The 25,551-nt window shown below is 36.3% G+C and overlaps 1 protein-coding gene across 1 annotated transcript in view; it reads left to right on the top strand.

Annotated features, from left to right (window-relative positions):
- SLC12A6 (solute carrier family 12 member 6) overlaps positions 1-25,551 on the top strand; it is an 87,285-nt gene that overhangs the window by 43,574 nt on the left and 18,160 nt on the right. The window contains exons 3-12 of the mRNA XM_063091879.1: positions 5,702-5,796; positions 7,990-8,121; positions 9,134-9,280; positions 10,648-10,702; positions 11,250-11,380; positions 12,071-12,312; positions 14,328-14,542; positions 22,092-22,250; positions 22,432-22,530; positions 22,806-22,863. Coding sequence (XP_062947949.1) covers positions 5,702-5,796; positions 7,990-8,121; positions 9,134-9,280; positions 10,648-10,702; positions 11,250-11,380; positions 12,071-12,312; positions 14,328-14,542; positions 22,092-22,250; positions 22,432-22,530; positions 22,806-22,863 — 1,333 coding nt within the window. The remainder of the gene's footprint in view (positions 1-5,701; positions 5,797-7,989; positions 8,122-9,133; positions 9,281-10,647; positions 10,703-11,249; positions 11,381-12,070; positions 12,313-14,327; positions 14,543-22,091; positions 22,251-22,431; positions 22,531-22,805; positions 22,864-25,551) is intronic.

Below are 25,551 nucleotides of genomic sequence, written 5' to 3'. Positions count from 1 at the left end.
TACAGGAATGATAGCACCACAACCATAAAGTTTTCATAAAGAGCAAGACATTTAGTATACCTTTTTTTCTGTTTTAAAAAAAGTATACATAAAAACAGAAATCTGAATTCAGTAGAACAAATGGTATTCCTACCAGGTTTCATTTGAATTATGCAATGGAACACCAATAAGTTTTCCAGTAATAGCATTATTTGAACAGTAAAATGAGAAAAGAGAAACATGGTAGTGATCTGCTGGGCTGTTTAATTCAAAGCATTACTGAGGCCAGTCTCAGTGGGTATCCTCCAAGAGAGTCTTCTTAACATTCTGGATAATCCTAAAAGCACCCTGGGATGTAGATTTGCTTCTTAGTTCCTGCAGAGTAAAGACTTTGTTATTTAGAAATTCTAGAAGTTCCATTCCATCTGGTATTTCCTGGGTTCACAGTAGTGACCCAAACATCTGAAGGCTGTACTCTAAAGCAGCATGGTTTCCCACTGAGATATTCAGGCCAAGAATTGATTTGTGCCTTTCCTTATAACCACTCCTAATCTCATGCCTTTCAGTATAATCATGCGTGATGAGAGCTTCATTCCTTGCGTGGAAAGCCTTGACCTTCCGTTACTGTCGTGAGTCGTGATTGACAGGAATGCTCCCATTCCACACCACCACAACAAGTAAACCTTGAATAGGACAATCTTGGGGACATCATTGGTCTCATAAAATATAAACAAAGTTTCCAGGGACATTCTTCTGCCATCCAAAAAATAAAGCAAGCAGACAAATAGAAGCCGAGCCAGAAACAGCCAGGACCAGAGTGTATGAACGTTAAGGTGATTTCACCTGAAACTTGAGACTAGTGAGGTCCAAGCATAGAGGTGCCAGGGTTGCAGCAAGGGGAGCCAGAGCTACTAGGAGATGGCTTGGTCAGTAGGCTGCAGAATGGGGCAGGATTATCCTCAGGCCAGATTTTTTTTTTTTATAGGCCAGATTTTTTTTTTTTACAGCAACACTATTGTGAGATTATTGAATAGCAGGGAGGTAGTATGTTGAAGCTGGAACTCTTACTCCCATGACTCTCAAGAAGGATGAAGTGGTCTTGAGTTTGGGATACAACACTCTATTAAATGTTTAAATCAGTTAGGATGCAGTTACAAAGGTGAGCAAACTACTCAGGAAAGAAAAAACTAGAGAGAAGAAAAACAAATGTAACTTCTAGAAAAGAAAAATATATAATTATTAATATAAAAAAATGAAGAGGTTAAATAGTAGATTAGAAACAGATGAAGAGATTTTATGAACAAAAAAAGACATCCAGATGTATCTTAATGAGACTGCAGAACATCTAAGAAAAGATCTTGAAAGCGGCCAGAGAAAAAGGACAGATCATCAAAAGAACAAGAGAATGGCAGAATTCTCAACAGCAAAACAGAAGCCAGAAAGACATAAGTATGCACAAAAATTTTATTAACCTAAAATTGTACTTAGCAAAATACTCAGGAATGAGGACAAAATAAAAACAACTGTAAGTAAACAAAAGCTGAGGACATTCTTCACCACCAGGCTTGCTCTAAAGTGGTAGTTTTCAAAGAGTGGGGCTATTTTGCTCCCCCACCGGGGGGAAGTTTAGAAATGTTTGAAGACATTTTTGGTTGTCACTATTGGAGGTTCTACTGGCATCTAATGAGTAGAGGCCAAGGATGCTCTTAAACATCCTACAATGCACAGGACAGTCCCCCACAACAAATAATTATTTGGTTCAATATTTCATAGTGCTGAATTTGAGAAACTTTCTTTTAAAAGAATTCTGAGGAATGTACCTCAAGAAAAAGGAAAATGATCCCAGAAGACAAGAAGTCTGAAATGCAACCAAAAGTATTGAATAAATGAAATGGAAAACATGTACTTAGACCAAATCAATGTTGTCTCTATAAATTAATTTTAGTATTTTATGTGTGGAGTTAAAAAAAAAAAAGACTACTGGAAATACTGGACAGCAGTATTAGGTTTAGGAAGAAAGAATTGGAAGTCCAGTGTTCAAAAGTCTTTGTGTTTAGGAGGATGTCAAGCTTTTGTTCAGGCATTTAACAATTTGTTTTAAGTAATATACATGGTAAAATCTCAAAGATAATTGCTAAAAGAGTAGAAATAGAATGCAGAAACTAGAGGGAAAAAATGGAACAAAGGAAAACCCAAAAATTCCTAAGAGAGAGACAGAAAAAGAGAAAATGAATCATAGAGAAAGAAGAACAAATAAAATGATGGTAGAACCCACTCCAGATAAATCACTTGCTAAGGTTGATGGAGTAAACTTAACAGTTAAAAAGACAGATTGTTAGATTTTTGAAAATCCAGCTCAAATTGTGAGATAATAAATGTGTATTGTGTAAGCCACTTAATTTGGGGGTAATTTACACAGAAATAGGTTAACTAAGGGGGTGGCCAAGTAGCTCCCTTGGGAGAGCATGGTGCTGGTAACACCAAGGTCATGGGTTTGGATTCATGTACCAGCCAGCTGCCAAAAAAAAAAGAAATAGTAAACAGGCAATAAATGTATGTTTAAAATTGTTATGCCTTCGTAGTGAATTAAACCTTTTGTTATTATGTGGTACCCTTTAATCCCTAGTAGTTTTTCCCTGAAAGACAAATTTATCTGATATTAATAAAATTATATCAGCTTTCTTTTGGTTAGTATTTGCCTAATATATCTATTTCCTCGACTTTCAGCTTTCGCATATCCTTATATCTCTTATAAACAATATGTCTTGATTTTGTTATTTAATCCAGTCTGTCAACCTACCTATTTTAACCAGTGAATTTGTCTATTTACATTATTATAATTATTGGTACTATCAATATATTTGAACCATTGTGCCATCCTAAATTATTTCAGTTTGTCCCACTTTTCCTGCTTCTTTATAATCTCTTCTTAAAAAAAAATACTGTCTGTATTATTCATGCCCCCAAAATATAGAATATTAGCACACTCTGATATCATTGTCTCCCCTGCACTAACCACCATCATGTTGTTATTATCTAGAATAGGTCAATCAGAAAAGGAGTGACTATTCAATAAATGGATTTGGAAGAACTATTTGTTTGCTGACTACATGGTCTGTCTCCTTCCTGTCTTCCTAATTACTCTTTCCTCTCCTCACTCTATTTCACCCATAATATTCTTTGTGTTTTATGAATTTACTAAGATTGTCTCTGCCTTAGGATCTTTTAAAATGACTATTCCCTGCCAGGGGTGTGCTGCAGCCAGCTCATATTAGCTCAGAGGAGCCAATTGTGTGCATCTCTTCCTCAAATCATGTTCAGTGTCTTCACATTAGTAGTTTAAAATTGACCATGTGTGAGTATTTATACCACAGAAATTGGCAAAGACTACAAATAAGAGGTTTGTTGGTTGATTTTAATTCTAGAGAGCCTGCTTGTCAGCACATCGATGATCTTATTTGAAGTTGTCCTTCCCCTCCCCAGTCACAGTCTATCCCAGCACCTGTTTCATTTTCTTCACTGAACTTACTACTGCTTGAAATGTCTTTTTTTTTTTTTTCTGTCTTCTGTGACTTCAGTATATGCACAGTGAAAGCAGGGTCGTTAACTGTCTTGTCCACTGCTATACCCCCAGGACTTAGAACAGTACTCAGCACGTCATAGGAATTTACTAAATATTTGTTGAATTAATTGAATAAATTAATTACTCAGAACTGGTGATGATTTTAAAGTGTGTTGTCCTCTTTAGAATTTTCTGGAGCCATTAGAGAAAAATTAATAACATTTTCCTTTCTTTTTATAACTATTATAGAAAATGTCAAAGGCACAGAAAAGTAGAATGGCATAATGAACCTCCATGAACCTGTCACCCAACTTTGACAATGTTGCAAATCTATTTTCAAGGCTCCCTAATTTTTTCCTGGACTATTTTAAAGAAAATTCCAGACATTATATGATTTTACTTAACTTTTTAAAAAAATAACTAGTATATATTCAGATTTCTCTGATTGTTTCAAAATTGTCTTTTTACATGTGATTCATTTGAGTCAGAATCCTAACAAGATTCATACCTTGCAATTGGTTGATATGTCTGTGTCTTTCAAGTCTCTTTTAATCTATGAGTTCACCTTTTTTTCTTTATGCCATTTATTTTCTGAAGAAATCAGATTTTTTGTCATGTAGAGTTTCCCACATTCTGAATTTGGCGATTATATCCTTGTGGTAATGTTTAATATGTTCCTCCTTTGTGTTTTCTGTGAACTGGTAGTTAGATTTAGAGGCTTGATTAAATTTAATTTTTATTCTTTTGGTAAGAAAACATCATAGATTGTATGGTATAGTTTTCATTGTATTATAGTAGGAGATTGTGCTGTGTCACTTTCAGTGATGTTAAGATTGGTCAGCAGGTTGCAGATCAACATGATCCATTTATTGTAAAGTTCTGCCTCAGCCTTTCACCTAATGGTTTTAACAGCTATTGATGATCATTGCCTAGATTCATTATTTCGTTAGAGGTTGCAAACTGGTGGGGTTTTTTTTCTAATCTTATCATTCCATCTATCATTAATTGGCTAGGAAGCATCTATAATGAAGAAATTTTCTTTAACTGTGGGGTTACTCTGAAATACAGTTGGCACAAGAAAGGCTGGATAATTGTTTGATTCGTTCCCTTTTTTTTTTTTCTTGGCTGCTAGCCAGTTCATTTATCATTTTTTCAGTTATGTGTTGTTTCTTTAACAACTATGCAAAGGTGACTAATTTTTTAAAATATCATATTAGATATTTCATATGTTTGCATTTCAGTTCATTTGTATTATTTATTTTTTGTGCTCATATTATCCCATTGTTGGTCATTGGGAATCCCTGCAGGTTGGATCTTATGTCCTTTGATGTGACCCAGTCATTTTGATAGCTCGTTGGCTATTTCCCAAGCTCATCTTATATATTTAAGGTTATTAGGTTTTAGATAATTTTTAAAAATTTTTATATTGGTATTTATTCCCTCAGTATTGAAAATCTTAGTTCTTAAGAGTGTTTATATAATTTTTTATTTTCTCTCTTCTCTTTTATCAGACTGTGTAATTATATATACATTAACAGACTCTATAGATAACACAGACTCTGCTGTCTTAAGGACCCAGTCTCTTTTTCTTTTTTTCTTCCTAACTCGTTCACTAAATTCCTGTCAGGTGCCTCTTTTAACATAAAAGAAATATGTGGAAGGGTTCGTACAAAAAAAATACTTAGTAAATGACCTAATATAATTTACAAAGATTGGGACAGCCCTGGAGGCAGAAAACTTCTACTGCGATTATGAACAACAATATTGTGTAAAATTGCGCATGTCTAACATAGTATACGTACTGAGTAGGTACTCAATAAATATTCTTTTTTTTTTTTTTCCAATCCTAGATTTGCGTAACTTTATGAGTAAGGTCTCTACAGTCTGTAATCAGAAAAGAACAGTGTCTCCAGAGGTCTTTGTATTGTTTAGAAAAGGAATGATCCATGTTTACTTCTTAGAGATTTGTTTTTGCTCCTGCTGGAGAGGAGACTGTATTCTCCAAGCAGTGCTAGTTCTACCACTCTTAGATTAAATCTGAATATGAAAATGGGTTCTATTAATACACATACAGTTATTTGGTGGCAACATACAGTTATTCGATGCTGTTGTTTCTTCAGTACCAATGAGAAACTAACTTGGTTTATTTTTTTTTCCCAGATGATGGGCATAAGAAAGCTCGAAATGCTTATCTCAGTAATTCTAATTATGAAGAAGGAGATGAATATTTTGATAAAAACTTGGCACTCTTTGAGGTAATATTTGGGAAAAAAATTAGAGACTTCAAGAACAGAGAATTCAAGATAGCCGTTTTCTGTCCCATTTAGTTTTAAAATAGTACAAGCTGGATAATTTAATAACTAAAGAAAATACGTTAGTTATTGTTGTAATGTCATTGTAGTTAACTTTGTCCATATAATCTAATTATAGTGATTAGCCATTAAATCAAATTTCTGTGAAGTAAGGAAGAGAAGGGTTAATTTCTCTGGTGTATAGAGAACCTTGCAATCTAACTCAGCTATGATTTAAATGTTTTCATTGGAATTATCTTCCTTCTAAGTATAAAGCAGTGTATTTCTCCACCCTATATTTGAGAAGACTATTATTCAGCTTAGAACTAACTTAACAAAAATCACTATAGAAAGCAGGCTGCCAGATTAAGAAGACCTGTATGTCTTTTTGTTGCAATTGACAAATAATAATTGTATATATTTATGGGGTAAAATGTGATGGGGTAAAATGTGATACTTTTATATATGTGTATGTTGTGTAATGATTAAATCAAGCCAATTAACATATCCATCACCTCATATACTTATTTTTTGTGGAAAATATTTGAATTTTACTTTCTTAGCAGTTTTGAAATATACAGTATAATCACCATGCTGTACAGTAGATCTCAAAAACTTATTTCTATTTCTAACTGAAATTTTGCATCCTATGACTAGCATCTCCCATCTCTCCCCCCACCTCCAGCCTCTGTTAACCACCATACTGCTCTTTACTTCTTTTAAATTTAACATGAAGTCATATGGTATGTCTTTCTCTGCCTGGCTTATTTCACTTAGTATATTGAAGAGGACCTATATGTCTGTCTGACTAAGACAACATGGACTCTGATGGCATCTGTGACCAGGTTGTTATAAGGAGCCTGGTTTATTCCAGCACTACCTTTATCTGGCTTTGGGCAATGATACAATTGCCTTTTTTCTCAATGTGCCTATTTTTTTAAACAATAATTTCTGTCAGACCTTCAAGCAAAGGTCTGAGATTTAGTTCACTCACAAAAGTTTTTGCTCAACCTGTCCATGCTTTGTGCCAATAAATAATAACCATAAATGTTAGTAACCAAAAAAAGAAGGCACTGAAGGATCATATTTCCAATGTTCTTTACTAGGTTATATACAGGCCAGTAATTTTGTAAGTTTATCTACAATAAAAGAGTAATAAAAGTTTTCATTTAAGAAAACTTAAATGAAAGAGTAATAAAAGTTTTCATTTAAGTATTTTGTAAGGGGAAAACAGCATGGAGGTTCCTCAAAAAAATTAAAGATAAAACTACCATATGATCCAGCAATTCCACTACTGGGTATATGTCTGAAAGAAATAAAATTAGTATGTCAAAGAGATATCTACAGTCCCATGTTCATTGCAGCATTGTTCACAGTAGCCAAGATATGGAATCACCCTAAATGTCCATCAACGGATGAATGAGCAAATAAAATGGCACACGCACACACACACACACTGGAATACTATTCAGCCTTAAAAAAGAAGGAAATCCTGTCATTTGCAAGAACATGGATGAACCTGGAAGACACTGTTTAGTGAATTAAGCCAGACACAGAAAGACAAATACAGCATGTTCTCACCTATAAGTGGAATCTAAAAAAGTCAAACTCATAGAAGCAGAAAGTAGAACAGTAGTTAGCCAGGGGAACAAGGAGGAGGAGGGAATGCAGGGAGGAAATAGGGAGATAGCCGTGGAGTACAAAGTTTCAGTTAGACAGGAGGAATAAGTTTTTGAGATCTATTGCACAGCATGTTGACTATAATTAAAAATAATGTATACTTGAAAATTGCTAAGACGGTAAATTTTAAATGGTGTCACCACAAAAAAAATAAATATTAGAAGTGACTGATATGTTAATTAGTTTGATTTTAGTCATTCCATAATGTATACATGCATCAAAACATTAAGTTATATGCCACAAATATATTCAGTTTTTGTCTGTTAAAAAAAAATAATTTTATAAAGATTGATGTTGCCTTTATATGTGCTCTTTTCATGTGGGAGGAAAATAAAGTCTCATTGATAAATTTTCTTAAAATATTTACCTATGAAATATTTTCTTATTTACTTTGCAGGATTCTGGAAGAGAGGTTATTTTGATGCTTATTTTCAGTGTCCATCATAATTCATTTCTTCTATATTTCTGGCTTTATAGGAAGAAATGGACACCAGACCAAAGGTGTCTTCTCTCCTCAATCGCATGGCCAATTACACTAATCTGACACAAGGAGCAAAGGAACATGAAGAGGCAGAAAACATCACTGAAGGGAAAAAGAAGCCCACCAAGGTAAGGCCTAAGAATAACAGGGGTAAATAAAAAGAGCCCCATATATAAAAAAGGAGGAAATATCCAGAGCATCACTGTATGTTCAGTAACTATTTATTAAATTCTTGATATATGTCAAGCACTGTTCTGGACATTGGGATCACAGCACAAACGGAATGTACAGTGTCCTGGTTGTCATGCAGTCTAAATTCTAATGTGAGGAGACAGCTCTTAAGCTTTTTAACTGTGTTAAAATATGTAACATAGTAAGAGTTGATAAATACCTTAACAAAAATTTAAGCAGGGTAAAGAGACTGAGACTGGCAAGAGACTGGGGTGGAGGGGCTTGCTACTTTAGACAGCTTCTGACAAAGTGATGTTTGAGCAGAGACCTAACTGATGTGAGCCATGAGAGAGAAGAGCATTCCAGGGAGACGGAAGAACACTCTAAGAGAAGAGCATCCATGTCCGTCTGCCCATGCCATCTGTTGTGAAGTTGTTGAGTTTTTTAAAGACCAAGTATCAGTTTGTCTCAAAATGAAAATATGAGACTATAGAATTTAGCATTCTGGTAGTTCAGCTCTTTGAAAAGGGTCAAAACAATCTTCAGATCCTCATTTTACCATCTGCTTTATTTATCAACTACTGTGAAGAATTTATGCCAAATTCTGAAGGAATTCCGTCAAGTTCTTAGTCTGTTTTTAAATAGAGAAAACAGCTTTGAAGAACAGAAAATTTTAAATTGTTGGGGACACACTTAAAAGTTTATTTGTGTTCACATGCATATGTATAATAAAAATGTGTGGAAACCTATGTAAAGCAAAAATGTATAACTCTAGGAACAATAAAAGTATGGTGATAAAATGTATAAGATGGAGATTTTATATGTTTATTTTCAATGATACTGCTTAAACTTATAACCTCTGCCTTGAGGTGAATATAGTAGTTAGGGAGCAAGTTTTTATATAAAAGAATAAGCATCTCTTATGGCTGACTATATAATCTTTTCTTCTGTCAACATTTTTCTTTCCAGACCCCCCAGATGGGTACCTTCATGGGTGTCTACCTCCCATGTCTACAAAATATTTTTGGAGTGATCCTCTTTCTACGTCTTACATGGGTGGTGGGCACAGCTGGTGTTCTTCAGGCCTTTGCAATTGTCCTTATCTGCTGCTGCTGTGTAAGTCGTGCATTGGCTCCTGGGAGATCACCTAGAACATTGCAAGTTCTCAAGAATATATGCACTTGAGCTCTTTGGGAATAAAACAAAGAATACTAGGGAAAGACTCATGATCTCAACAGGAGAGATTACTTTGATATAAAAATCTGAAGGATTTTCAGTTATTTAGTGCCTGTTATTTGCTGCTTGTTATATATTATATGATGTACTAGAAGTTATGAAGCAAGACTTCAACTGGAGTAGAAGATAAAGTCCCTGTCTTCAAAGAATTCAGAATCCAAACCATTTGAGCTGTAATGTACTGCAATATATATTGAGAAACAAAACAGAGTTATTTGGGGGGTGAGGGGTATTTGAGGTTTTTTGGTTTTGTTTTGTTCTGAAGTCCTTTATTCCTTCCTTTAAAATTCAGGTGTTTCTAGGTCTTCTCTCCACTATACTGAGAGCATTCTGATTTCCCTTTAATTTAAACTCCTCCTATTTATGTATTCTAGCCCACTTCTATCAATTTTATTATAGTTTTCCACTGTCTTCTTTTATTGCTATCACCATTATACCCTCCCTGTGCATTATGCTCAGCTGAGTACTATACAAAATCAGTTAAGCAGACATAGCCCATATCATTAATAACTTAAAATTAATGGTACCACCATTTTCTTTTTTTCGGTTTCTAAGGCTTGAAACTGCAAGGCCATATTTGGCTCCTTGATTGCCTCTCACATCTAATCAGCTACCAAGGCTAATCCATTCTCTCTCTGAAATCTCCTATATTCAACTTTTCTTTTTTATTCCCATTATCACCACTGTAGTTTTTACCTCTCACTGAACTATTATAGTAGTATACTAACCGATCACTCTGCCTCCAGCTACTCCCTATCTGCAGTCCATTCTATACTGTGCTACCAGGTAATGTTTTTAATATACAGTTATTATGTGCTCAAAGGTCTTCATTAGTTCCCTTTCTCAGTGGGTATTTTTCTTGGTATTGTAGCTAGTCTTTAGTCAGGTTCTAATCTATTTTCCAAGTTGTTTCCATAGTTATTCCTTTTGAGTATGTTATGCTTTATTTTCTGTTTAACTAGGAGATCGAGAGTGAGATTAGTGGTTCTTAACAGTACCTATCCCACTGATTATGGCGTAGGGGCATTTTACCAGAATAATCCAGATATTAGTAGTGTGACTAGTATAATTAGATGGATCACATCATCTAATTTTCATACCACTAGTTATGACAGGCGATTCCCTCTATAAAAGTAGCAATAGTTAAATGTTTGATTAGTGTTCTGAGTTCAGTCCACAGATAGGAAAGTAGTACAGAAATGTCATCGTTACAATATAACAATCTTCTCCTTTCTCTTTCTCTACAGACAATGTTGACTGCTATCTCCATGAGTGCCATTGCCACCAATGGAGTGGTGCCAGGTCAGTAGGCCAAGGTTGGATTTCAGGGATTCTCAGTGATTATTATATGTTTATGCTATAAAGCCAGTGGTGCAAACTTTCGAGGAATAGAATATTATTTAGTATGTTCTGTGCTACCATAGAATAATGGTTTATAGGACATAGACACTAATACTGTTTGACTTTAGGATACCTTCTTTAAAATCTCTTTCTTAGGCTTTTGTAAACTAAAATACTTTAATTTCATACTCATTATTAGCTTTTTTTTAGTTAGAATATATTTTGGGGGGCTATCTCATACCTGTAGTAAACATTCTCTGATTTTTTCATAAGTAATACTGGCAAACAGTACTGCTTCATGTGGAGCATTAGATGTGCAGTATCTCCTACTATAAAAGTTTCATTTTTTACTTCCCACTAGCAGATCTTTTTATCATATTCAGGATTTTCAAAAGCCTGAAACATTTATCATTCGTGTGTATTTTTATTCTTCCTATTTATGATTTGTTTACATTCCTTTTACTAAAGCGCTCTCTTTATCCTGTTCATCTTTTATTTTGTCTTTTAGCTGGGGGCTCATACTTTATGATTTCTCGGGCACTGGGCCCAGAGTTTGGTGGGGCCGTTGGCCTCTGCTTTTATCTTGGTACTACTTTTGCAGCAGCCATGTATATCCTTGGTGCCATTGAAATTTTTCTGGTGAGTAATGACTTAGTGTGGTCCACAGTATAGAAGAGATATAGGTTTGGGTTTATTTTGTTTTTCAGTATCAAAGCTTCTGAGAGATCAGTCAGCTATAGGAATCAACTAGGTGATTGACTGCTAACCTATTTCTGGCCTTTTATTATGAATATGAGACAGAAAGGTTGAGGTGTCCTTTGCCTACCTACACCTTATTCCTCTGCCTGAACACCACCACTCTACCACTTCAACCAAGAAGTTAATCTTATAGGCAAGACTTTCACCAGTGGGAGAAAAAGTAAAATAAAGTTTATCTTTTTTCATATCTTTATCTCCATGAAATAAAATGTTTTTCATTTATCTATTTATTCACTGGGATATATTTTTTATTATTTGAATTAATGATAGCAAAAGCAGGGCTCAAAATAATCATAATTATTTTATATGATCCCTTGAATAAAATTATTAATTTATTTTTCCACCATTTGGAAATGTAGTTATTCAGAACAGCATGTATACAGAAAAAAAGAAAAACTATGACATCCGATTTCTATAGGCATTCCAGATCCAAATAGGAATTAGGCTAATTCTCCAGCCATTTTCTGTCTCAACTTTGTTTTTCTTTGTGAAAGTAAATGCAAAACTACTACAGTTTTTTACTTGATTATTTTGAAATGACCTAATTCTCTACTTTTTCTTACATAACAGGTATATATTGTCCCCCGGGCTGCCATCTTTCGCAGTGATGATGCACTTAAGGAATCAGCAGCCATGCTAAATAACATGCGTGTGTATGGCACAGCCTTCTTGGCCCTCATGGTACTGGTGGTATTCATCGGCGTACGCTATGTGAACAAGTTTGCCTCACTTTTCCTGGCCTGTGTCATTGTGTCCGTCTTGGCCATCTATGCTGGGGCCATCAAGTCTTCTTTTGCTCCTCCACATTTCCCGTACGTATCTGTCTCTGCCTGGCCATCATTATTGGGTAGTCATTGACAACATCTGGTGATGTGATCATTTCAAGTCAGAATTTCACAGTGTCTCTCTGCAGTTTACCTTTTGATATGCCCAGTTAGCATCTAGGCAGGAAGCCTCCCAGCAAACGCTTGTGGATCCTCTTCCTTATGTCCCAAGCATAGAAGGGTTTTTCTCCCTGATAATGATTGTACATATTTGAACTATTCATGAAAGGCTTTACAAACTGTGGTTAATTATTGCCAGCAATGATTATAAGATATTTAAGTGTTGGATTAATTTTATTAATGCAAAATCAAGAGAGTCAAAAAAACCTAAACTCTTACCTTAATTTTTTAATTAAATTTTTTATTCTGTTTTAGTACCATAAAGGACTTTCTAGTCATAAAAAGAAATAGGGCTGGCTAGTTAAGTCAGTTAGTTATAGCACAGCCTTATGACACCAAGGTCAAACGTTTGGTTCCCTGTACTGGCCAGCTGCCAAAAAACAATAATAATAGAATAAAATAAAAAGAAAGAAATGTCATATATTTTGCATTATCTATATATAGATAATATTACATGTTATAAGTAGTGCAGGTACCTCAAAGTATATTTTTTGAAGCAGTAATGGATTTGTACAGATCTTTGACTTACATGCTCATTTGTTTTCCCTTTGACTATTGGCATAGGGACTAGCTGGCACTGAATGTTGCTTGTAATCTTGTTACAGAGATTGGCTTTGAAAAATCATGTGGATTATCTGGGGATCAAACTCATCAGTCCTATGTTGATTTAACCAGATTACAGAAAAATAGATTTTTCAAGACAAAAAGACAGGTTCATTGAGATTTAATGGCTTGCCCCAAAGTTATTTAATGGCAGGCCAAGAACATGAACCCTGTGATTTCCTGACTCCCAGTCCAGTATTTCTTCTGTGCCATGCTGTATGATGTCAGTAATAAATGCCATCATAAATTTTCAGTCTGCTTTTGTAGGGGCTATAAAATAATTAAAGATCCTTTTTAGAGCCATAAAAGTTCTAAAGGCAACATTGTGGCTCTATCTCAACTTGGGAAATTCCATGTTTCCTCAAGTTCTCCTTTGGGGCTTCTCCTATTCTTTTTTGGTCAGTAAAAGGTCATGATGCATGGTATTTCCTTTAAATTATTCCAGCAAAACAATACAAAAACCCAGAGTAGTACATGGAACAAGACTGGTAAATATTGAGTTGTCAAAGCTGAGTAATAGGTACAATCTGATTGCATTATGTGTGCAATCATTTTTCAGATTTTACAAGTTGCTTTGTTTCACCCAAAAGGTATTTTAACTGTGGGTATATTATTCCTTTGTTCATATTTATGTCTCTGGGTTAAAGAAAAAAATAAATTCAGTAAATAGTTGTATTATACTTAAATACCCTCACTCCCACTGGGTCTAGGCTTAAGTTCAAAAACAGTTTTCTTTTAGGCTATAGAGGGATGTGCTTTTTAATTCTAACCAAGATGTCTTCCACTACACAGTAGCCAGAAGGTTTAACTTTTAGCATAACATTTTCAAGGGGGTTGTTGTGAATAGAAGGCTTTCCTAAGGCAAAAAAATGGCATTTTTTAAAAATAAGAACAACAAAAGGACCCCAGGATTCTTTTAGACTTAACAATCGGCTAATAGCATAAAAATTTTGGAAGATGAGTCAGCATAGTATCTTTGAACAGTTCTTCTATTTGAATTCTTTCACTGCTACCTACCACCTGTATGACCTTGAGCAGAACACTGTATCTCCCTAAACTTTGGTTCCTCCATCCAGAAAATTGAAAAACTAATACATTGTGAGATTGCTATAAGGATTAAACTGGCCGAAAATGTTAAGTCACCATTCATAGTGCTGGTCGATAAGTATTAGTTCCTTTACCACCCATGACAGAAGAAGCTCTTAGAGATAAGGGTTTTTTCTCCTTTACTAACCTATTCCTTTTTTTCTTGCTTGATCTTTCTGTTTGTTTTCACTTAGGGTCTGCATGCTGGGTAACCGTACCCTTTCATCAAGACACATTGACATTTGCTCCAAGACCAAGGAAATTAATAACTTGACAGTCCCATCAAAGTTGTGGGGCTTCTTCTGTAACTCAAGTCAATTTTTCAATGCCACCTGTGATGAGTACTTTGTTCACAATAATGTCACTTCGATCCAGGGCATTCCTGGATTGGCTAGTGGTATCATTACAGGTAAGTTAGAGGATTATTGGACAAGTTTTTTTTTATTGTTCTCTGAGGAAAATAGGCTCTGCCATCATAGATTCTTCTCTTGTTCATGAGGACTCACTACCCTGGTGCTATTTACTCCTTAAGCTCAACACACAGTTGTTAATTCAACATATTTCTGCTTTTCTATAAGTAAAATCACCCTTATTCAGGAATCTCTTGCAGTGTTGTCTGCTAAAATGTACCTCGTTTTGAGAGCAGAGCTGAACAAATCATTTTTAACCTAGGTTAAGGTAAAATATTCTGTGTATACTTGTAAAATTGCTAACTTTCTTCCTGCATTAACAGCTGGAATAGAACTATTTTAATGTCACCACATACACCTGTGTGTTTTCCTAACTCAGCTAAATTCCTGAAACTCTTAAATGATTTCTGTCTTAAATGTTTGGTCCACAAATTTCTTTGCACATAAGCAAGTTCACACTGAAGTGTTAAAAACAGCACTGATCTCTCTCTCTGCTCTCTCTGCTTCCACCATCTTGCAATGTGAGACCCCTGGGTCACTGTCACCACCCCCAGATAGAATTTGGACTTCCCAGCCAGAGAAGCTCATTTCTCAGCCTCTCAGCAGCTCAACATTCTCATATGTCCCATTTCCCAGTCAGGGAGAAAAAGCACCCCATGGAAAACAACCTTTGGGGTGGCTTCCATGCTCACTACCTCTCTGCCTGACTTGTAAACCTGACTCATTGCAGCGTGGCTCCCTGGCAGCCATTTTTATACTAGGTAACCCACCTGCAGACATGGTTGGTTGGACTGAGAGTGAACATCTGATCCAAACTGCCAATCATCACCATCTTGCAATGTGAGACCACTGGGTCACTGTTGCCACCACCAGATGGACTTTGGACTTCCTAACTTCAGAAACTGGGATGTTTCTTACCAAGTCCATGATGGGAGCAAGCTAAGTGTGGGTGGAAGAGAGAAGACCCAGTCACTTCCCCATTGGCAGCGTGTTGCCATCACTGCCCAGTTCTCATGGAATGACAGTCATTCTGGATCTGGAAACCAGAGGGCCGGGGAAGAGCAGAGGAGGAGACAATAGGACTGTGTGTCTGTAGGAGATTGGGAGAATCGGTGGCAAGATGGCAGTCTGAAGGCAGCGGCAGCGATGGAAACTCAAGACTCGGGGGCCCCAGGGACTGGAAGAAATCACAGTGCCTACTTGGAAAGAAGAAAAGGTAGCGACTTGCCCCAGCCCAACCCCAGAGCGGGCCCCTGGAAAGGTTGGAGCCGCCGCCGCCGCTTGCAGTCAGTGACTGCACGACTCTGCGCACGCCCGCGGAAGCGGCAGCAGCAGAGGAGCCGGCGGCAGCGGCGTAAGCCACACCTGCAGTAGTGGTGCCAATGGCAGCAGCGGGGGAAGTGGCACCAGCGGTAGCGGCAGCAGCGGTGGGAATGAGGGAAGCGGCGGCAGCGGAACTGGCGGCAGTGGTGCCGGCAGTAGCGGTGTGAGCGGTGGCAGCGGCAGCAGCGGGGCAGTACCACCCTGTCACCCAGCAGCCCAGCAGGGTCCAAGCTGACCAGAGAGGTGGCTCCTCAGAGAGGCCCAAGACCCGAGGCAACCACACACGCAAGGCACTAGTAGCTAACTGAGCAGTCACTGAGGTAGCCATACCAAATTGGCAACCACAGCAACATCTTAATCAACAGTGTCAAACCTGTGGACTGTGAAATCCCCTGCCACAATGAATAAACATCAAAGAAAAGATACCAGAAATACAAAAAATCAAGAAAGTACACCACCCAAGGATAATAAATCTCAAGCTGTAGATCCTATAGAACAAGAAGCCCTTGAAATGACTGACAAGGAATTTCGAGTCATAATTCTAAGGAAACTGAATGAGATACAAGAAAACTCAGCTAGACATCATGATGAAATGAGGAAAAGTATACAGGACCTGAAAGAGGAAATGTACAAGGAAATCAATGCCCTGAAAAAAAAAATGTAGCAGAACTTGCCGAACTGAAGAAGTTATTCAGCAAAATAAAAAGGAAAATGGAGAGTTTAACCAACAGGCTTGTGGAAGTTGAAGAGAGAACTTCTGAACTTGAAGATGGGCTGTTTGAAATAACACAAGAGGACCAAAAAAAAAAAAAGAATCAAAGGCATTGAAGAAAATCTGAGAGAGATATCAGACAACCTTGAGCGCTCAAATATCTGAGCAATAGGTATTCCAGAAGGGGAGGAAAAAAGAGATTGCATTGAAAACATATTCAACAAAATAGTGGCAGAAAACTTCCCAGGTAGAGGAGAAATCACAGATCTTCAGATCCAGGAAGCTCAACAATCTCCAAGCGTATTCAACCCAAAAAGGTCTTCTCCAAGACATGTTATAGTCAAACTGGCAAAACTCAGAGACAAAGAGAGAATCTTAAAAGCTGCAAGAGAGAAGCGTCAAATCACCTATAAGGGAGCCCCAATCAGGCTAACATCAGACTTTTCATCACAAACCCTATAAGCCAGAAAGGAATGGGATGATATATTCAAAATACTAAAAGACAAAGATTGCCAGCCAAGAATACACTACCCTGCAAGGCTGTCCTTCCGAAATGAAGGGCAAAATAGTATATTTCTCAGACAAACAAAAACTGCAGGAGTTCACTACCACATGACCAACCTTACAAGAAATCCTCAAGGGAGTACTGGGTTTGGTTCCTGAAAAATAACTACCACTGCCATAAAAACCCAAGAAAAATCTAAACCCACTAGTATAATAAAAATGGCGTTCATGAAGAGAAAACAAACAAAAAGGCTATCTACAACCTAAAGAACCAACAAACACAGAAACCAAACAGTAAATCAGAAAGCAAGGAACAAAAGACACCTAAGACAACCAAACAACAATCAATAAAATGCTAGAAATAAATCAACACTTTTCAATAACAACTCTTAGTGTAAAAGGCTTAAATTCCCCAATCAAAAGACACAGACTGGCTGACTGGATTAAAAAGGTGGACCCAACTATATACTGCCTTCAAGAGACCCACCTCACCCATAAAGATTCACATAGACTAAGAGTGAAAGGATGGAAAAATATTTACCATGCAAACAGAAAAGAAAAATGAGCTGGAGTAGCTATTCTTATATCTGACAAAGTAGACTTTCAACTAAAAACCATAAAAAGAGACAATGAGGGACACTACATAATGACAAAAGGACAGATCCATCAAAAAGACATAACAATCATAAATATGTACGCACCCAATGTTGGAGCAGCCAGATTTAGAAAACAAACTCTATTAGACCTAAAGAAGGAAATAGACACTAATACCATAATAGGAGGGGATCTGAACACCCCACTGTCAATATTAGATCATCTAGGCAAAGAATCAGCAGAGAAACACAAGATCTAAACAATAGACCAATTGGACTTGGCAGATATCTACAGAACATTCCATCCAACAACCTCAGAATATTCATTCTTCTCATCAGCACATGGATCATTCTCCAGGATAGATCACATATTAGGTCACAAATCATGTCTTAACAAATTCAAAAAAATTGGAATTATCCCATGTATTTTCTCAGACCATAAGGGATTAAAACTAGAAATCAATAACAAATGAAATTCTGGAAACGATACAAACACATGGAAATTAAACAGCATTCTACTTAATGACATATGGGTCCAAGAAGAAATCAAGCAGGAAATCAAAAAATTTATTGAAACTAATGAAAACAATGATACATCATACCAAAACCTGTGGGATACTGCAAAAGCAGTATTAAGGGGGAAATTTATTGCATTAAATGCTCACCTCAGAAGAATGGAAACATGGCAAGTGAACAACCTAAGACTTCACCTTAAAGATCTAGAAAAACAAGAACAATCCAAACCTAAAGTTAGCAGACGGAAAGAAATCATTAAGATCAGAGCAGAACTGAATGAAATTGAAAACCAAAAAACAATATAAGAGATCAATGAATCAAAAAGTTGGTTTTTTGAAAAGATAAATAAAATTAACAAACCATTAGCATGGCTAACAAAAAAAAGAAGAGAGAAGATTCAAATAACAAAAATTAGAAATGAAAAAGGTGATATTACAACTGATTCATCTGAAATACAAGGAATCATTCGAGACTACTATAAACAACTATACGCCAATAAATTTGAAAATCTGGAGGAAATGGATAAATTTCTGGACACACACAATCTCCCAAAACTGAGCCAAGAAGATGTAGAAAATCTGCACAGACCAATAACAATAAAGGAGATTGAAGCTGTTATCAGAAGGCTCCCAACAAAGAAAAGCGCAGGACCAGATGGATTCACAGCAGAATTTTACCAAACATTCAAAGAGGAATTGACACCGATTCTTTATAAACTATTCCAAAAGATTGAAACGGACACAAATCTTCCAAACTCATTCTATGAAGCAAACATCATCCTGATACCAAAACCAGGTAAAGATATAACCAAAAAAGAAAACTACAGGCCGATATCCTTGATGAATATAGATGCAAAAATCCTCACTAAAATACTAGCAAACAGAATACAGCAACACATACGTAAAATTATTCATCACTATCAAGTGGGATTCATCCCAGGGATGCAAGGTTGGTTCAACATACGCAAATCAATAAACGTGATACACCATATTAATAAAGTCAAACACAAGGACCATATGATCATCTCTATAGATGCTGAAAAAGCATTTGATAAAATTCAACACTCATTCATGACAAAGACCCTCTATAAGTTAGGTATAGAGGGAAAGTATCTCAACATAATTAAAGCCATATATGATAAACCCACTGCCAATATCATCCTGAATGGGGAAAAGCTGAAAGCTTTTCCTTTAAGAACAGGAACTAGACGAGGATGCCCACTCTCCCCACTCCTATTCAACATAGTGTTGGAAGTACTAGCCAGAGCAATCAGAGAAGAGAAGGAAATAAAGGGCATCCAGATTGGAAAAGATGAAGTCAAACTGTCCCTGTTTGCAGAGGACATGATCCTATATATCGAACAGCCTAAAGCCTCTACAAAAAAACTCTTGGAGGTGATAAATGATTTCAGCACAGTAGCAGGATACAAAATCAACACACAAAAATCAGTAGCATTTCTTTTCTCCAATAGTGAACATGCAGAACGAGAAATCAAGAAAGCCTGCCCATTTACAATAGCCACCAAAAAATTAAAATACTTAGGAATTGAGTTAACCAAGGAGGTGAAAAATCTCTATAATGAGAACTACAAACCACTGCTGAGAGAAATTAGAGAGGATACAAGAAGATGGAAAGATATCCCATTCTCTTGGATTGGAAGAATCAACATAATGAAAATGTCCATACTACCCAAAGTGATATACAAATTCAGTGCAATCCCCATCAAAATTCCAAAGACATTTTTCTCAGAAATGGAAAGAACTATCCAGACATTTATATGGCATAACAAAAGACCATGCATAGCCAAAGCAACACAGAGCAAAAAAAATAAAGCTGGAGGCATAACACTTCCTGACTTTAAACTATACTACAAAGCTATAATAACCAAAACAGTATGGTACTGGCATAAAAACAGACACACTGATCAATGGGATAGAATAGAGAATCCAGAAATCAACCCACACACTTACTGCCATCTGATCTTTGACAAAGGCACCAAGCCTATTCACTGGGGAAGGGACTGCCTCTTTAGCAAATGGTGCTGGGATAACTGGATATCCATATGCAGGAGAATGAAACTAGACCCATACCTCCCACCATATACTAAAATCAACTCAAAATGCATTAAGGATTTAAATATACACCCTGAAACAATAAAACTTCTTAAAGAAAACATAGGAGAGACACTTCAGGAAATAGGACTGGACACAGACTTCATGAATACGACCCCAAAAGCACGGGCAAGCAAAGGAGAAATAAACAAATGGGATTATATCAAACTAAAGAGCTTCTGCACAGCAAAAGAAACAATTAACAGAGTTAAAAGAGAACCAACAGAGTGGGAGAAAATATTTGCAAAATATACATCTGACAAAGGATTAATATCCAGAATATATAAGGAACTCAAACAACTTTACAAGAAAAAAACAAGCAACCCAATTAAAAAATGGGCAAAAGAGCTAAGAAGGCATTTCTCTAAGGAAGATATACAAATGGCCAATAGACATATGAAAAAATGCTCAACATCACTCAGCATCCGGGAAATGCAAATCAAAACCACACTGAGATGCCATCTCACCCCAGTTAGGATGGCTAAAATCCAAAAGACTATGAACGATAAATGCTGGCGAGGTTGCAGAGAAAAAGGAACTCTCATACATTGTTGGTGGGACTGCAAAATGGTGCAGCCTCTATGGAAAATGGTATGGAGGTTCCTCAAACAATTGCAGATAGATCTACCATATGACCCAGCTATCCCACTGCTGGGAATATACCCAGAGGAATGGAAATCATCAAGTCGAAGGTATACCTGTTCCCCAATGTTTATCGCAGCACTCTTTACAATAGCCAAGAGTTGGAACCAGCCCAAATGTCCATCCTTGGATGAGTGGATACAGAAAATGTGGTATATCTGTACAATGGAATACTATTCTGCTATAATAAAGAATGAAATAGTGCTATTTGCAACGACATGGATGGACCTAGGGAGAATTATATTAAGTGAAACAAGTCAGGCACAGAAAGAGAAATACCACATGTTCTCACTTATTGGTGGGAGCTAAAAATTAATACATAAATTCATACACACACAAAAAAAGCCGGGGTGGGGGAGAAGATATAACAACCACAATTACTTGAAGTTGATACGACAAGCAAACAGAAAGGACATTGTTGGGGGGGCGGGAGGAGAGGGAGGAGGGAGGGAGTTTTTGGTAAGGGGCAACAATAATCAACCACATTGTATATCGACAAAATAAAATTTAAAAAATAAATAAATAAATGGTACTGAGTCAAAAAAAAATACGGGGGAGGGGGAGAAGACATAACAACTACAATTCTTTGCAGTTGATAGGACAAGCATACAGAAAGGACATTGTTGGATGGGAAGTGGGATAGGGAGGAGGGAGGGGGGTTTCGGTAAAGGGCCACAATAATCAACCACATTGTATATCCACAAAATAAAATAAAATAATTAATTAATTTAAAAAAAAAACAGCACTGATGAGTAATAAAAAAGTAATAAGGGACTTTGTGGGGCATTCAGCTTTAGTCTGTTTAACTTTTACTAGGTCCAGCGTTCAGTGCCTGTACCTGGCCAGCCACCACAAACAAACAAAAAAAAACCTTTGTTAATTTGCATTACTAAAGTTAACTGCATTGTATGTACCAAGGCATTTTGTCAAATTGTATTTGAACTTGATTAGAAAAAGCATTGTTTTTATTTATGTGTGTTTTATTATGTAATACATATGTGTGTATATGTGCTCATGTAGTAGCAACCATACCCATTTAAAGGACATAAATGAGGAGTCCAATTTTTTATGTTGTTTGAGTAGGAAATTATCTAATTATCTTCTTTCCATACTGCTGCTGCTTATATTCCCTTTTTTCCTACTGCAGAGAATCTTTGGAGTAATTATCTACCCAAGGGAGAGATCATTGAAAAGCCCTCAGCCAAATCATCTGATGTCTCGGGCAGTTTAAACCATGAATATGTTCTTGTTGACATCACCACCTCCTTCACTCTTCTAGTAGGGATCTTCTTTCCCTCTGTCACAGGTAAGCAGAAGGGCTGTTGTCTGTTTTAGAAACTATCAGACCCAGGGGGTGATTTTTCTCAGAAGAGAGAATTATGTTCTCAGGGTTCCTCAGTTTGCCTGTAGTCTTTGGTATCAGTGTGAATATCAAAGTCTTCAGGAACTCAAGAAGTTAACTTGTTTTTTTTACCCCCTCTCTAAAGGCATCATGGCTGGATCAAACAGATCTGGGGATCTCAAAGACGCTCAGAAGTCCATTCCCATTGGCACTATCCTTGCCATCCTGACCACCTCCTTTGTCTGTATCCTTTTCATGGATCTAATCTGAGTCTTAGTCATAGGAACATACAGTAGAACTAGGGTGATGAGTATTTTTATCCTAATAAGGATATCTGCTTTCCGCGACTTCACTTCTTGCCAAATAACCTGCCCACCTCATACACAAAGTTCAAGAAAGAATTTATAGGATTAGTGAATTTAATAACTAGTTTTACTGATAGAAGAAATATCCTAAGTGCCTACTTTCTATCTCATGTTGGAGGATAAACAGCCATTTCCTTGACTCTCAATATGGTAGATTTAAGCAATGTTGTCCTTTTTGGTGCATGTGTTGAAGGGGTTGTTCTCAGAGACAAGTAAGTAGTTATTTCTTGTAACAATCCTGTGTCTATCTTTCATGATTTGTGATCATCCCACATAGCTCCAAGACAGTTATAAAGTCAAAAACCCACCGTGAGGTATCAATTATGACTAACAATTAGAAAATATAAGTATATAGCTCCCAAACAGATTAGTGAATAATAAGGGCCAATATGTTGTTATAAATATATGAGACACAATGAATATAGCTCTTCTAAAAAGGAGTGAATTTGTCTGAATAAGGACTTCCTTGTATGTTAAGAACTGTTGGAAAACTGGACCAAAAGTAAAGGAGGGCAAGTAAAAAAAGAAAAGCTTTTAAATGTCTTTTTTTGTTTGTTCATTTGTTGTTTTTGGCAGTTGGCCAGTAAAGGGATCAAACCCTGGACCTTGATGTTATCAGTATCATGCTCTAACCACCTGAACTAACCAGCCAGCCCCTGTCTTTAGCATCTTCTCTATGAGATAAATACTTATCTAATTCTATTTGGCATTCTAAATAAAAGCCTGAAACTTACTTTCTTCATTTCCTTCATGACAGCTTCTGAGTGTTTATTTTTCCTTTCCTCTCACCTATGAGTATAAAATATGTTTTTGCAAGAGATTCCTAGACAGATCTTTCTCTGATAACCTGCTACTTCTCACATTTTCCCCATCTTGGTTAATAGCCTCACCATCCATTCCTCTCTCAAAACAGAAACCTAGATGTCATTCTAGACTTTTTCCATCAATTCCCACATCTAGTTGGTTTCTAAGTCCTGTAAATTCTACCTTTCAACCTTAATAGATCTTATTCTTTTCCCTATTTTTTATCCCCATCACTTAGTATGGGATTTTTTGCCTACATTATTAAAATAATCTCCCTTTCAGTTTTACCGCCTCTAATTTATTCCACACCAGAATATTTTTCTGAAACACAAAATTTGATCATAAAAACCTCCTTGCTTCTGAGCCTGGCAAAGTCCCTTAAAACTCATCACTGTGATCTGGCCCTCTTTACCTCTTTCTACTGTTGTCCCTTGTCATTCCTTCATAAGTTCCCTATGCTCCAGTCATTCCTTAAAGTTAAAGTGCCTTGTTGTTTCAGATCTCCATCTATCCACACATTTGTCTGCACTATTTCCTTTGCTTAGCATGGTTTACTCCCACCTGGCAGATTCATAGTCATCCTCCAAGATTTGGTTAAGTGTCTTCTCTCCTATAAAGTTTTTTTATACTCGCTCAAACAGAGATAACCACTCCTCCCTATGTTCATTGACTCTATTTGATCATGCTGTGTTATTGCACTCACTGTGCTGTATTGCAGCTACTCATTTTTCATATCACTCTCCCATTATAGATTGAGCTCTTTGAGGACAAAAAACCTAATAGATGCTATACAAATATTGTTGACAAAAATAAATAAGTAGCATGGTATATATGTATATGTATAATTATCATCATATACATGTGTATGTATATGGTATAGTATATAACTATACTATTATAATGGAAAATTTATGGATTTATGGAGCTTTGTTAAATTACACCAATATTATTCAAACCACTAAAAACTTTTATTCATAGTTTTTTATGACATAGGAAAATTCTTAAGTTTATAAAGAATACAGAATTATAGGTACAGGAGATCTCCTCTCTTTTTAAAAACATAGTAAATAGACTAAAATATGCAAAGTATACAAAATATTAAGTTTTGTAAAGAACAGTAGTTTCCCCTTATCTGGTGGGGATACATTCCCAGACCCCCAGTGGATGCCTGAGACCACAGATAGTACTGAAGCCTATATATAGTATTTTTTCCCACATACGTACATACCTATGATAAAGTTTAACTTAGAAATTAGGTACAGCAAGAGATTTACAATAACAAATAACAAAATAGAACAATTATAGAAAATACTGTAATTAAAGGTATGTGAATGTAGTCTCTCTCTCTCTGTTTTTCTCAAAATATATTATTGTATGTAATATTGTTGAACCCTGGTTGACTGCAGTTAACAAACCATGGAAAGTGAAACCACAGATAAGGGGGACTATTGTAGTATAACAATTATTATTGACAATGAAAATTGGAATACAACTTTGGAAAGCTACTGGTCATTATCTCCTGTAGTCAAATATGCACACACAAATCCACTTCTAGGTATATCCAGCAGAAATGCATACACATGTGCATCACGAATCATACACAAGAATTCTCATAAAAGAATTAAAGGTTTTTATGATCAAATTGAAAGTCAGAATAATGGATAGTGAGGAAGAAGAAAGGGCGTGTGGGCATTAGAAAGACTTTTGGGTGTGGCAATGATTTCTTTCTTGACCTATATGGTGGTTCCCTGGGCATTTGCTTTGTGGAAATTTATTGAGATGTACATTTATTTTTTGCACGTTACTTTTTGTGTGTAATACTTAATAAAAAATTGTTTAAACCATAAAAAACAGAGAAATGCCATGTTTCACCATTCAAATTAGCAGTGTCTTTGAAATTTATATTTTAATGCTCAAGGCTAGCGTGGAGTGTGTATGTGCCATTAGACTTGCACCTTCGTATACTTCCAGTGGGTGTACAATTTAGTGTAACATTCTGGAAGGCAGCCTGGTAGTGATTTTGAGATGTTTTAAGATATTGATCTCTTACATATTAGGTCACAAATCAGGTCTCAATAAATTCAAAAAAATTGGAA

This window comes from Cynocephalus volans, chromosome 3, assembly GCF_027409185.1.
Source record: "Cynocephalus volans isolate mCynVol1 chromosome 3, mCynVol1.pri, whole genome shotgun sequence".
NCBI lineage: Eukaryota > Metazoa > Chordata > Mammalia > Dermoptera > Cynocephalidae > Cynocephalus > Cynocephalus volans.
This window is presented reverse-complemented; position numbering and strand designations above follow the sequence as displayed.